The sequence below is a fragment of the Trichosurus vulpecula genome, chromosome 1 (assembly GCF_011100635.1).
Source record: "Trichosurus vulpecula isolate mTriVul1 chromosome 1, mTriVul1.pri, whole genome shotgun sequence".
Taxonomy (NCBI): domain Eukaryota; kingdom Metazoa; phylum Chordata; class Mammalia; order Diprotodontia; family Phalangeridae; genus Trichosurus; species Trichosurus vulpecula.
In genome coordinates this window covers 490190770-490205088 of record NC_050573.1, presented here as the reverse complement: position 1 = coordinate 490205088, position 14319 = coordinate 490190770, and the positions used below count along the sequence as shown (strand labels likewise).

At 36.3% G+C, this 14319-nt stretch overlaps 1 protein-coding gene across 10 annotated transcripts in view; it reads left to right on the top strand.

Annotated features, from left to right (window-relative positions):
- PPIP5K2 (diphosphoinositol pentakisphosphate kinase 2) overlaps nt 1-14319 on the top strand; it is a 110998-nt gene that overhangs the window by 36234 nt on the left and 60445 nt on the right. For all 10 annotated transcript variants that reach the window (XR_005009085.1, XR_005009084.1, XM_036737381.1 and 7 more), the window contains exons 8-11: nt 6394-6555; nt 8369-8490; nt 12453-12554; nt 13641-13727. Coding sequence is in view for 8 of the 10 variants with exons in the window: in XM_036737381.1 (XP_036593276.1) it covers nt 6394-6555; nt 8369-8490; nt 12453-12554; nt 13641-13727 (473 nt within the window). In the remaining 2 variants the exon portion in view is untranslated. The remainder of the gene's footprint in view (nt 1-6393; nt 6556-8368; nt 8491-12452; nt 12555-13640; nt 13728-14319) is intronic.

Genomic DNA, 14319 nt, shown 5'->3' with positions numbered 1-14319 from the left:
TATAGTTACCAGAATTTAACAAAGTCTGAACATCCGGGTTTACAAGCTGGAAGGCTCTTAACTACAGCTGCCCAGAGTCTCCACATCAGCTCACCACCAAGAATGAGAACCCTAAGCAAATAGCTCTGTCTTCTCTTTTTATGCACTCTTTAGCCATCATCAAACGCCATCTGAGCGACCAGAACTCAGGTTCCTACTGTTGGCTCTGGTCTTAACAACTCCCCTTAGGACCCTGAGGGCTTCACGCCCACATCAACTTAGCACCTAATAACTAGGGGTTTTGGGCCTACTTGGAAGTGAAGATATAATCAGACCTCCCTTCATGGGCCCCACCTGGAGCCCCACCTTGGCTACCTAATTTAGTCAAGGAGATGAAGGCCAAAACTCTTCAAGGGCACTTGGTTGAATAAGTGCCAAGAGCCCATCTTGATCGCCAATACACCAAAGATACCAAGGGAGACTCTGATATACCTTAAATCAGGTGTGTACACCTTCTGACAGAAAACTCCCCTAACAAGTGAAACTCAACCTTGATTGGTGGACATTTAATGAGGATTGGAAACTTCCAGTCCCTCCTAATTACCACATCACTGCGGGAGGGAGGTCCGATGAGAATGTGGCCCGGTCATGAGTTTTGAGTTCTCTTCAGCAGTCTGGGCACCCTGACGAAGATCTCTCTGGTTTGATTTCTCCTTCATGAGCCCTAAACTCTAATGAAGAAAATCAAGAACAGGAATTCTTTCCCCCAGGGAGAGAAATCACACAGACTGGATTCTGTTTATACCCTAAGCAGAAATCTGGTTTCCCAGAAATCCTGGTTGAGTGGGGTCGTGCCTAGGTGCCTTGAGCAGAACTAGAATGTTTCTGACATTCTTTAGCAAGGCTTCTGTCTAAGCTAACCTTTTTACAGAAATGGGAATATAACATTATTAATAATCAAATGGTACAGCATTAAAAATTAATTTCATTTCCCCCTTTGATTCACTAAGACACATTTTCTCAATGAATCACTGACTGGTATGACAAACACACTTAATCAAAGGTTTTTAACCAAAAGACTTAGGTATTTTAACATGATGAGAAATAATGTGAAAGGAAGAGGGAGAGAGATCGACTCTGCAGTGACAGAAACCATTGTGGGCAGTCCCCTTTGACAAGCAGGCCTTACAAAGAAGAACAGCAGCACATGGGGAAGAAATGAAAAGGATGGGGAAGCAGTCTTTTTCTCAATAACCGTTCCATCAGTCCATCGTATCTCAGGGTTTAGACATCTCATACAGCTGTCTGGTTTATGAGAATAGCTCCTAATGTAATCCTCTGGTTCTCTGGAAACCTCTTCTCTTAGGCATTCTGGAATAGGTGACCTCTCAGAGCTTTTCCTTCTAGTGGATCTGCTTTTCTGGTTAGGGTCACTTGTAGAGATCCCCTTTTCTGTTAACATCTCTTGAAAACTAGACCTCAATCTAATTTAACTCAGTCCCTTTAAAGTTTTGCTTTGCCAATAACCAGGTCATATGGTAAGAGCTAACTCAAGCCTTATAGCTCTAATAAGAACATCAAATTAGGAACCTCTAGACCAGAGAATTTATATTTCTCCATATTCCTTGCTGCCTTTGTCCTTCTCTAAACCAGATATTTAATTTAGACACTGCCTTCTAAAGGGAGAATCTAAAAGAATCTATGAGGATCTGACTTGTGGAATGACTTCTTCTGGTTATGAAGCTGATTTTTACCAATGTAGTTATGTAAGCTAATACTAAAAGTGCCTTTTAAATTGGCATTGACTCCACCATCTTTTAACTTCTGGTGTTCATCTGTTTCATTCTTCACCTCAGATTGAAGTCCCAGAAAGGGATGAAACTTTAGTTTATTGCCTATAACTGTCTTGTGATGTAAAGTAGCAAATTGTTATGTTGATATATTTAGGAAATTTAAATAACAACTAGTCTTCCTATATTGCCTGATCTGTGCAGAGGGTGAACAATGTAATTGCATATATAGAACCCAATTCTTAGAATTTGCTATTAGAACGTGTTCAGGGCCTTTGTATCTCATTAGAAACATTTACCTTTGACACATATAATCTTATTATTTTTTCAAAAAATATATACTCTAGCTATTTACTTCATTTTTTTACTCTGGTTTTTTACTTTTAGCTGCTCATTCCCCCCTCCTTAAGGGGATGAGATGTTAAGGATTTGTAGGTAGGTCACAAATGAATTTACCACATTTAGTGGTTATTGAAACCACTGACAATCAAATGAATTTATCAAATGAATTTACCAAATGAATTTAGTTTATTTCAGTTGTAACCAAAGACTATGATGGGATATATTCCAGATTGTATTGAATGAGTTATCGGTAGTAAAACATATTTAGTTACTAACTGTTCAAATGAACTAGGTATTACATGTATATAGACCACTACTCTCAAATCCTCTTTAGACTCTTGTGTAATTTGCTTGCATTCCAAAACGTGCTCTATGTACAAGTGTTAATTCCACATTAAATAATAACCCTGAGTAAAATTGGATGTCTCTTTGAGATAATACAAGTCTCCCCTAAGATAGCTAATTGCACTGAATTTTTCTTTAACACAGAACAGAAAACATATATGATATTAACCTCACTAAACAGTAGAATTATATCCTGTTTTCACAAATCATTGCTTAATTATCCCCATATAATTGTGAGATATTTAAAGGACCTTAAGCCTATACAGAAATATATAACTAGGGATATAGAAAGGACTATAATTCTATGCTGAATAGCTCAGATCTTAGACACCTGTATTTTATTATAGTAGCTCAGATGTTCTCCAATATTAGCCTGTGTTCATATCTTCCACTGATCACCTGCCATGATTATAGAAATTTGCTATAAAAGGAAAATAGGTACATAGCTATAGTAAGGGGAAACTGCTTCCCTAATTTCATGTCATTTCCAGGCAGGAGTTATATAGGTATACAGTTGTATCACAATTATCATAATCAGGCTTAGACTCAGCTAGGTAGGAAATTTTCTATTCAAGGGGAAATGTCCTACTGAGGAAATCAAGTCAGGAAAATCCTACATCAGCTAATGCCAAAAGTTCTTCTCCCAGCTTTCCGCATGAGACAGAGTGCCACCTGCAGTTCATAGATCATAGATCTCTCTCTCTCACACACACACACACACACAGACACACACCCCTTCCCCCGCGCATAGGGGTACTGTCATTATGGATTATTGACTCAATAGTGTTTCTTGATGATCATACCTAGAATCAAATTCAGAATATCATCAGTTATAGTCCCGTAAGATTTTACCTTGGATGGCAAATTTTACTAATCATGCTTAGAAATGGATATAAACTACCCTTATATTATTTTAATAAATTAACTAGCAAATAACATTTATCAGGCCTTCTTAAAAAAAATCACAGAAGAGATTTTCCTTAATATTCCTTTCTACTAGTATTTCTCCTCAAAAACAGATTAAAATTCATCCTGATGTAAAAAAGCAGTCATTGGAATCTAATAAAATAATAACATTCTATAAGTTCCCGTAGATAGTGACTATATGATAACTGTAAACCTCCAGATTCTGACAGATACCTATCTCTTATTCAACCCTTAAAGCAAAAAATAAATATTTAAGAATGGAATTTGTTAAGACTAAGTTGCTTAAAATGTAACTTCAGCATAGACCACTCCAGATATAACTTCATAATACACAATAAACAGTTCTGCACTATAAACAAATTCCTAATTACATGCCCCTCCCCCCAAATTAAGAGGTGTTTGCAGTGGGGGTGGGAATTTAGTTTTCTAAATAGAAAGTCCATAAAACTTCCTCTTTACAATAGGTAATGTGGAAGTTTCCAGTTTCTTACAGTACTTCAAAATATTAACAATTTTCAAACATTTTCTTTTCCTTTAAATAGTTGAGCTTGGCATCCAGTTTAGAAAAAAAGCTGAGTTCCTAACACCGTATCCACATGATATTATAAACAGTACTATGGACTTGAAGCATGAAACACAACCCATTTCTGTTCAGATGACCTCAATTCAGTTGAATACATCTCCAGATTACACAGAAAATTATTATGAACAAAGTAGAACTTACTTCCTAAATATAAGCTGATTTATTCACTTTCTCTTTCTAACTAGGTGTAAATAGCTCTTTTCACCTCTGTAGCTCTCAAGTTTAAGCATCAAAGAACTTAATGTCAGACATCTTACCAGATAAAACAATGAAGAATATTTTTCCCATTATTGTAATCTAAATGAAATAAGATATCTTTAACAAAGATAGGAGCTTTTAGACAACTCTTTAACAACTGAATTTATAACCTACCACTCTAAATCAGGGCTCTCCAAAGTGTGGCCCGCAGTGCGATTTTATGCAGCCTGCCTGCGTTTACTACAGATGTGGAAATTGTCATAAATGTTTTAACTAAGCATTTGCATTGATTTCTGTGCTTGTGGTAGACACAAGCGGGCCGCATGGGGGTGCACGGCCCATGTTTTGGACAGCCCTGATCTAAATTACAAGAGAATTTATTTCCTATAAACTTTGATGTTAACAAAGTTTCACAGTATAGAAATATATTTAATTTTATATTACAATGCTAGGATATACATACCACACTACCAGTTTGAATTCACACCTGTTATTCTCATGTTAGCTTAAAGTTTGCTGGATTAAGTACTCTAAGATACTAGTGACTGATTTTCCACCTAGGCAGAAAAGCTCTAAGGAGTTGGGTTAGGAGCTGACAGGAGATGGACCCCTTTCCCCAGGCCGAAATCCTTAAGAGTCTCCTTACACACTGTCCTGAAAAGATGGATGAGCACAGCTATCAGATGCTTATCTCACTTCACTTGTAGCTCACTAAGAAATTGGTGGTGGTACAGCTAGGTGGCGCAGTGAGTAGAGAGCACCAGCCCTGGAGTCAGGAAGACCTGAGTTCAAATCTGGCCTCAGACCTTGGGCAAGTCACTTAACCTCAATTGCCCTTCCTTCTCCCCTCCAAAAAAAAAAAAAGTTGGTAGTGTGGTACTGTGGGTAAGGCTTGAATCTTTTCCTTTTGTAATTTCTAGATCTCAACTAAAATTAAATCTCAAATCCACTTAACTTTAAACTGTTAGTCTTCTATACTTCTAAAGGTTTTTTTTAAAAGAGTTTTTTAAAAATTATATCAGTTTAACAATTAAATTTATAACCCAAGAGAATCAAAGAAGAGTTCATTTTTCTAAACCATATTTCTAATACAATGAATTATCACATTTCTGCTAGGCCCTGTTTTTATATAGTTAACAGATTGGTAAACTGAGGTAAGTTGGCTTCAGACCACACAGTTAACAAATTTCTGGATCCATACATTTTCCTAACACTGCCTTAATGCCAAATAGTAAATTAAAGACTTTGAGTTCATGCCAAAGAAGTAGGGATGTTATCTGTGGGGAGAGAAGGTTCAGGGGTAACATGACAGCTGTCTTCAAGTACTTGAAAGGCTGTCATGTAGAAGAGAAATTGGACTTATTCTGAGTGGCTCTTTGGGACAAATATAGATAGAATAGGCAAAAGTTGCAAAGAAGCAGATTTGGGCTTGATGTCAGGAAAAAAATCTTAACAATTAGAGTTTATCTGTGCAAAAACTTTACAACTACATATTGGGTGTACTGTAGGGGTCAGTCTTTTTTAAAGGTATAAAATGAATGGGATGACCACTGAAGTTCCTTCCGTCTTTGAAATTTTGTAATCCTATGATCTCCATTTTGTATGTGAGGTAACTGAGATTCAGAAAGATTAAAAGATTTGTCCATAGACTCGTAAGTAGTTAATGTCAGCAGCAGGATGCAAAACCCAGGTTTCCACTGATTCTGTCTACATTTTCCATAGTAACTAGAGTGAAGAATTTAGTATATAAAAAACAGCAAAAGATCCTCCAGGTTTGGTGTTACGATATTGGATAGGGTCTAGGGCTGTTCCCCACTTGACTGGATAGCCATGGGTGGAATGGAGAGAGGAAGGAAAATGCGAGTTAGTTCCCCCCTTCTTTCCCAAAGACTAACCTAGCAGGAGGGGAAACAGAAGGAGGGAAAAGTGAGAAAATCTGGAGTGTTGTCCTTAAATATGTAATATTTAGCCATTTGTATGTTTATTTAGGAATCCTAGGTGTATAAATGAGGGGCTACCTTGCTTTGCTTTTTTTTAAATTACTTTGCTTCTGCTTTTACTATTTCAAATAGCAAAGCTTTCCTGGTACATTTGTGATAAAATTTGATTTACATGTAATTTTTCAGAAACAGGTCTGTAGTGTAGGAAACAACTGTTCTCTGCTAGTTTTGCTGTTGATTGTTTCCATAAATTGGTTATCCACTGACTTTTTCCTAATATTTTCTAAAGGTGTACACAGTAGGTCCAGATTATGCCCATGCTGAAGCACGGAAATCACCTGCACTTGATGGCAAAGTAGAACGGGATAGTGAAGGGAAGGAAGTCAGATATCCTGTTATCCTCAATGCTAGAGAGAAGTTAATCGCTTGGAAAGTCTGCCTTGCATTTAAGGTAAAATGAAATGAAACATTTAAAACCATGTAGAATCTCAGTTCATGGATATTTTATAACGATTTTTAATTAGGGTATGTATTTAGAGTTGTACATGGTAACATAAATCGAAAACTATATGCTTCATCCATGAATAATATGCCTGGTAATATTTCAAAAGCTCTTGTAATGTTATCAGTTCCCTTACCTCTTCTTCTTTCTATTTTTCATTGAAACTCCATTAACTTGGACCCTTCTTACTCACTATTTATGATGCTTCAAGTAGGATTTGGGCTAAAATTTCTATTTGCTACGCAAATAATTTGCTTAATTATAAGAAGTTGAAATTTTTCATTCTGCCATTTCAGCAGCAATTTTATATTTGTTATGCTGAGGACAAACTATAGTAGCTTTATATAAATATACCTGTATTCTTATGATTACAAAAGAAGTTTTAACTAAAAGTGTGTCAAACCTGGATGAAGTTTGATCCTGTAATGTAGAAGAGCAGGAAATTCTTCCCCTCAGAATGAACTCATGCTTTTCTATCTACTTCAGTTCCCCGGAGGTAATAATGACATAGGATCACATCAGGTGTTTATTCCCCCTTGGATGGAACTCTCAAATGCCATATGAAGAGACTGACGGCATTTAGCTTGCGGAAGATCAGACTCAAGGGCAACCTGGTAGATGTCTTCGTGTATTTTAAAAGCTGTCATCTGGAAGAGAGACTATAATTCTACTTGACCTCAAAGGATGAACTATGAGCAATAGGTAGAATTTGCAAAGAAGGAGAGTTAGGATTAGAAAAAAACCACATCCTAACAATTAGAACTTTCTGAAAAGTTGAACAGGTTATCTCAGGAGGTAGTGAGTACCTCCTCCTTGGAAGTCTTAAAGCAAAAGCTAGATGAACCACTTATTGGGTAGTCTTTCCACTATGGTGTTTAGCGTAGATGACCACTGAATTCCATCCTAATTTTAAAATTCAGTAACTCTTTATGCCAGTGAGCAGCAGGCAGTGAAAGGCCTAGAGATCATTTCATATGAAAACTGGTAGAGTAATTGAGAATATTTAGTCTAGAGAAGAGATGACCTGCGGTGAAGTGGGAAAGAAAATCATTAGCCACCTTCACGTGTTTTAAGGGGCTATCATATGGAACAAGCATTAGATTGATTCTGCTTGTCCCTAGTAAATTAGAAGATACAAAGAGATGACTTTGCAGTGTAACATAAGAAAACATATGCTAGCAATTCAATTCTATCCCGAAGAGGAATGAAATGATTTAGTAGGTGGTAGGTTCTAGTGGCTTCTGAAGCCCCTTCCAACTTTTAAGATTCCATAAAATGCTGCTCATCCTGAGATTTGTTACTCTGAAAATTTCTTCTTTTTAGATAATAATAATTAAAAGCTTGCTCTTTTTGGGCTCTGGTCAAAAAGATCTCCACTACTCAGTATGTCCTTTAAAAAAAAACTTTCACTAAAAATTTTAAAATGTTTCCTAATTAACTGTTTTATGGACCTTGCTAGCCCAAACAAGCTTTAAGGTTCATTGTTCTACATCCGTTAGTGTACAAGGATTGTCAAAGAGCATAACTGAATCATGGATAATACTGCTTTAGCTAACCTAAATTGCAGATTAGCAATTTTTCCCCCTGAAATGGCAAGTAAATAATTTTATGAAGTATATTTGAGCATTCACTACTTGTTATGTTATCACAAGACTTTGAACTTACAGAAATGAAGGTAGGAATCTACTGCTAATGAAAATGTTTCTGTTTATTATTAGAGTTGTAACATTTGAGCTCAGAGTTTTAAATTTAATTTTAATAGCAAACGGTTTGTGGCTTTGATTTGTTACGTGCCAATGGACAATCCTATGTCTGTGATGTCAATGGCTTCAGTTTTGTGAAGAATTCTATGAAATATTATGATGACTGTGCAAAAATACTTGGGTAAGAATGTGTTGTATTTTCATTCATCCCTTTCCCCCCCCCTTAAATATAGCTAATGTTACAGTATACTGCCATTTATTCAATTAGCTAATAACTAGAAAACTCAAATAAGAATGGTTTTTGGCATGCTGTACAATTATAATTAATCTTCATAATAGTTACTCCGAGGTACTACAGGATACAGAAGGGTTCCTTTAATAATGAAATTTCAGTTATACAGTATATATTTAATATGAAATGTATTTCATTTTATTTTGATTCTTTAAAATTTTTAATTCAATTAAGTATCCACGATGTGAAGAACACTGTGCTAGGAACTTCTCAACACTTTGTAGTCTGGCTTCTATCCTTACCACTCAACTAAAACTGTCCCCTCCCAAGTTACCAGTTATCTGTGTTTTGTTAAATCCAATGTTTTTTCCCCCATTCTTGACCTCTCCAAAGCATTCGAAGTTGTTTACTTCTCCATTCTTCTGGTGACTTACTGTTCTCTCAGTTTTCATGTCACTGCTCCTGCTTGGTGTTTTCTGCTTATTTGGCTGATACTTCTCAGTCTCCTTTGTAGGATCATTCACGTCCTATCACTTATATGTGAGTATACAGAGAGACTATCACCTCTTTGTTCCTGTAAGCTATGATTCTTTTAATGCAACTAAAGCTTGCCTTAGCTTTGTCCTGGGCCCACTTCTCTGTTTTCTTAATAGTCTCATCAGCTTCCATGGATTCAGCTATGGCCTATTCAAATGACTCGAAAATGTTCATATCCAGCTTTCATCTCTCGCCTTAATGCCTCTCTAGTCCATTACCAACTGTGTATTAGACTTCTACTTAGGTATCTTAAACTCAGCTTATCCAAAATAATTTTTATCTTGTCCTAACCCTTTCTCACCTCCACCCAAGTCCTTATTTCTGTCTTATGCAATATCATCTTTCCTGTTACCCATTTGTTGTAGGCCAGGCCCACCTCAAGCTAGTATGGTAGTTCAAGTCTGAGACTTAGAAATTCAGGGAACATTTGTTGTTATTTAGTTGTTTTTCAGTCGTGTCCAACTCTTCATAACCCAACTTGAGGTTTTCTTGGCGAACATATAGGAGTGGTTTGCCATTTCCTTCTCCAGTTCATTTTACAGATGAGGAAACTGAGGCAAACAGGGTTAAGGTGACTTGCCCAGGGTCACACAGCTAGTAATTGTCTAAGGCAGGATTTGAATTCAGGAGGAGTCTTCTGAGGCCCTGTGCTCTATCTACTCTGCCACTTAGCTGTGCCTCAGGGAACATTTATTAGTTAATTAAAGATTTGCTTAGTCACAACATGGAAATGATACAGTACCTAATTCAGGCATGCCCAGCCCCCCTCATCTCTGTAGAGGGACCTGTCTTCTGAGCACCTCAGGGTATAGTGATTTTCTTGGCCCTGGAACCAGCTCTTAAGGATCACTGACTCCTTATAGGTTATTCTTTTTAGTGCTGTTAGGAAACTAGGTAGCCACACAAGGCTAGAACCTTATGGAGCAAAGAATTCTCAGGGACAGTTTCCTTTCCTTTTACTCTGGGAAAAAAAAAAAATTCCTAGCCTAGCCTACTGGACGGATGCTAGTAGATATTGCTCCTACCAAACCCAGTTTAACCACCTTGCAATAATAACTATTCTTCCCTTTCCCTTCTGAGCCATTTAATTAGTTGCCAAGTTTTGTTGATTCTAGCTCTGTATCTTTTGTATTTGTCCCATGTTTCCATTTGTGGTTACCACTTTAATTCAGGTGTTCATCATTTGGACTGGCTGTTGCCTTTTTTTTCCTTTTCAACTGCTCCTTGAAAAAACTGTCTATATTCCATTTTTCTCAGTCTTTTAAACTCTTAAATTTGACTTCTGACCTGCTTATTTAACTGAATGAGTTAGTCTCTCTCTAAAGGTATCAGTGATCTCTTAATTGACAAATCTTTTGACCTATTTCTAATATTTACCCTTCTTGCCTTCTCTACAACATTTGACACTGTTGACCATTTTTTCCTCCTGGGTGCGCGCACACGCTCTCTCTCTCCCTCTCCCCCTCCCCCCCCTTCCTTCTTCCTCTCTCTCCATCTCTCTCTCTCCCCCGTCTGTATCTCCCCCCCTCCACTCTCTCTCTGTCTCTCCCCTTTTTTGTGGCACTATTCTCTCTTGGTTATCCTGGCCATTCCCCGGTTTCCTTCACTGACTGTTTAGATCCGTGTAATTCTCACTAACTGTGAGTGTCTCCCAAAAATTTGCCCTGGGTCTTCCCTTTTCTGTCTATATTCTCTCACTTAATGATTTCATTTAGTGAGCTTCTGTAAATTCAGTTACCATTTTTGTGCAGATGTTCCTAATCTCTTTTGTTCCGAAATGGGAGTACCCTTTTCTCCTCTGCTTCATAGAATCCCCACCTTTCTTCAAGACCTCAAATGTCAGCTCCTACATGAAGCCTGACCTAATCCTTCCAGTTGCTAGGGTCTTGCCTCAAAAATTACTTTGAGTAGATTTTCTTATCCATGTTTCTGTTGTTCTCTACTCTCCTTCGTAGCGCCCCCCCGCGCCCCCCCCCCATAGAGTTTAGGCTACTTGAAACTAGTTGTTTCATTTTCATGTTCATATCCCCAACACTCAGTGTGGTTGGTTGTTGTTCGTTGCTGCCCTTCATGCTCCAAGAGGACCATGAGGTCAAGGTGAAATATGTCCGACTGTGGCTGTTCAGACCAATCCAAGCTCAGAAGGCTTTACCACAGGTTGGGCGCAAATAGTCCATATGGACATTTGAAGTGGAGCTGGCTCTAAATTTGCACCTATCACATTTCTTTTGAGCTGCTGCAGTTCTTCTTTCTTCATAGAGCACAGTGCCTTCTTTAATGTGGGCATACCATGTAGGGCAGTGCTTTGCCAGTATCTCCTGTCTCACAGCCAGTGCCAAAGTGAACAACGACAACAAAAGCACTCAGTGTAGTGCCTGAAAGGAAAGTATTAGGTGTCTTATAAACACTTGTCAAATTAATTAGTTAATGGGGAACTCCCTCTCACTGATGCAGAGAGCAACTTAGAGTCTTAGAAAGTTCCCTGGATAACTGGTAGGTTGTGACTCACCCATAATTACATAGTCAACTGGTTTCAGAACTAGAACTTGAATCCTTTCTTCCCAACTTTACTGCTAATTCTTGCTGCTTCTCATTTGTAGGTTAAATGTGTTTAATAACAATAGATAAAGTAAGTTAAGTACATCTTTGATATCAAGCTACTGAATCTTGTCATGAAAAGCTAGGGTATTTATAAAATGGAATTTTTAAGTATTTGCAAGTGCTAAAAATATGTGGTGTACTTTTAAATTGCTCAGAGTTAGTTTTTTTTTCAATTTTTAATACTTCCAAATGCCATTTTGACTAAGAATGAAACCAGCAGCATTGCAAAATTTGGAATAGCTTTTGAGTTTAGTGAACTAGTAGCATTATTTTAACACTTAGGATAAGTAACCAGTGATTTATAAACTAAGTCATAATAAAGAATAAGATAATCCTAATTAAATATCTATTGATTTTATAAACTTTTTTAAAATCAGTAAGCACATGCAGTATGAGATGCGGAGATGAAAAGGGTATTCCCTCCCTTCCCTCCACCCCTGTCCCACAAATCTTACAACTTATAAGATGTGTATACAATACAGCAAGTATAAGTTCCTGGTTGTTTAGATACAGTGTTGTTTCTCCAATAGCACATCTTCAACTGCCTTTCAGAAATCTCAAACTGGATAACCAGTAGACATCTTAAATTAAGTTAATTTAAATTATGTGTGTAAGGAACAAGATTTTGGGGAGCCAATTTCTCAAATTTTGAAGACTTTCTGTAAATGGCAATTTGATAAGCATCTTTAGAATCTTGATATTTTTATACTGTTCTAGGTTCAATTTTGAGATATAAATATATTGTTTTGTTTTGTTGTGTGTTTTTTTTAAAGCAACATTATAATGCGAGAGCTTGCTCCACAATTTCATATCCCCTGGTCAATACCATTAGAAGCTGAAGATATCCCAATTGTACCAACAACATCTGGAACTATGTAAGTCTTTATTATTTATTATTTCCCCAGTATTAGTTTGAATTGGCACGATGAAAATGAAGTTTTCAAAATTAAAAGCAGTAGTTTCCCTCAGTTTTTTTTTAAATGTGGAGATTCAGAATTCTGTGATTCCATGCCCATGTCACAGAGGATAGAGTACTTGGATTTGGAGTCAAGAAGACCTAGGTTAAAAATCTGAACTTTGGCAAATGTCACACTAGCTGGGTGACCATAGACAAGTAGGCTTAATTTCTGAACCCCATTCTCATCTTTAAAATGGGAATGATGATGATGATAATCTGTAGCACTCAGTTGATGTTCAAATAAGATTATATATATAAGACCTGTTTTTTAACCTCAAAGCACTATATAAATATCAACTATTATTGTTAAAATCTGAAATACTGGGAAATACCTAGTTGATGAGTTGCTGTTCCTGTAGTTTTAGAGCAAAGGATAGGTGGTAGGTAGAGGTTTAGAACAAATCAGATACCCCAACTAAAGATATGTATTTTGTTGTTGTTGTAGTGGAGTATATTGGGCATACGCTTGTTGAATATATTGATGTTGAGATTATAGGGAGTCTTAGACTAGAACAACAACAGTTCCAATACATAATAGAATGAATTTGACTTCTTAAAATTTGGTATATAGCATTTGAAAAACTTCTCTAACTCTTAAACTTACACTTTTTATTGCTACTCAGTAAAATTGCAAGCTCTCAAATATAACTTTTCTTTATCCTCATACATTTTAACTTCATTATAATCTCTGCTGTTTAACAGATTTCATTGTGATCCAGGGTCGTCTTCTCCTAAATTTTTTTAACTTCTTTAACTTTAAAACACAAGTAAATTCTCAAGGTCATCCAGAAATCACTTCATTGGGAGAAGTGCAAAAGTATTCTTGTATAGTTTAATGTCTTATTTTCCATAGTTAAGTAATATTTTTCAGATTTCTTGGAGATCATCTCTCACTTTAACATTTGATAGCTCTAATATATGCATATATATAACTTATTTAAACCTAAAATTTGAGATGTAAATTTTAGATTCATGAAACTTAGCACACATTTTTCTATTTCAGGATGGAACTTAGGTGTGTTATAGCCGTTATACGTCATGGAGATAGGACACCAAAGCAGAAAATGAAAATGGAAGTGAGACACCAAAAGTAAGTGATAAATGATTTGCCCCACTCAAGACAGTTTAAGAGTAATTGACATTTAGCTCTTATTTAGTTTGCTGTGTTGACTGATTTTTCTTTTCCTACAAATTCTCTATAATTTACATTAAAAACTTTCCAACTTGTAAAAAAAATCCATTTAAAAAACTTTTTTATCTTTACCAGAATCTAAAAAAAAATGGAAAATGAATTCACCATAATTAAGAAATGATCTCTACTTAGTTTCATCTTTTGTTATCAGAGTACTGTTGAACTTACTCCTTTTCCTTCTTATTATTTCCATTGTTGTACAAAATAGTATAATAGCAGATGTAGAAGTTTCTGCAATTTGTTCTTCTGGTGGTGGGAGATAATAAAATATGAAAACATGAACGTTCAAGTAGAATTGCTTAAGCAGTCTTTTTTATGTAATAACTTCTATTTAGAGACTGTTTAGGGATTGTTTGTATATTCTATATTATAAGACATTTGATTTCCATCATGAGAGAGTAATTTAAAAGTAATTTCCTGAGTATTAGTTTGGTGAGCATTAAAGGGGGCATACATTTTATCAAATGAAAATAGTTTTTTTTGTTGTTCA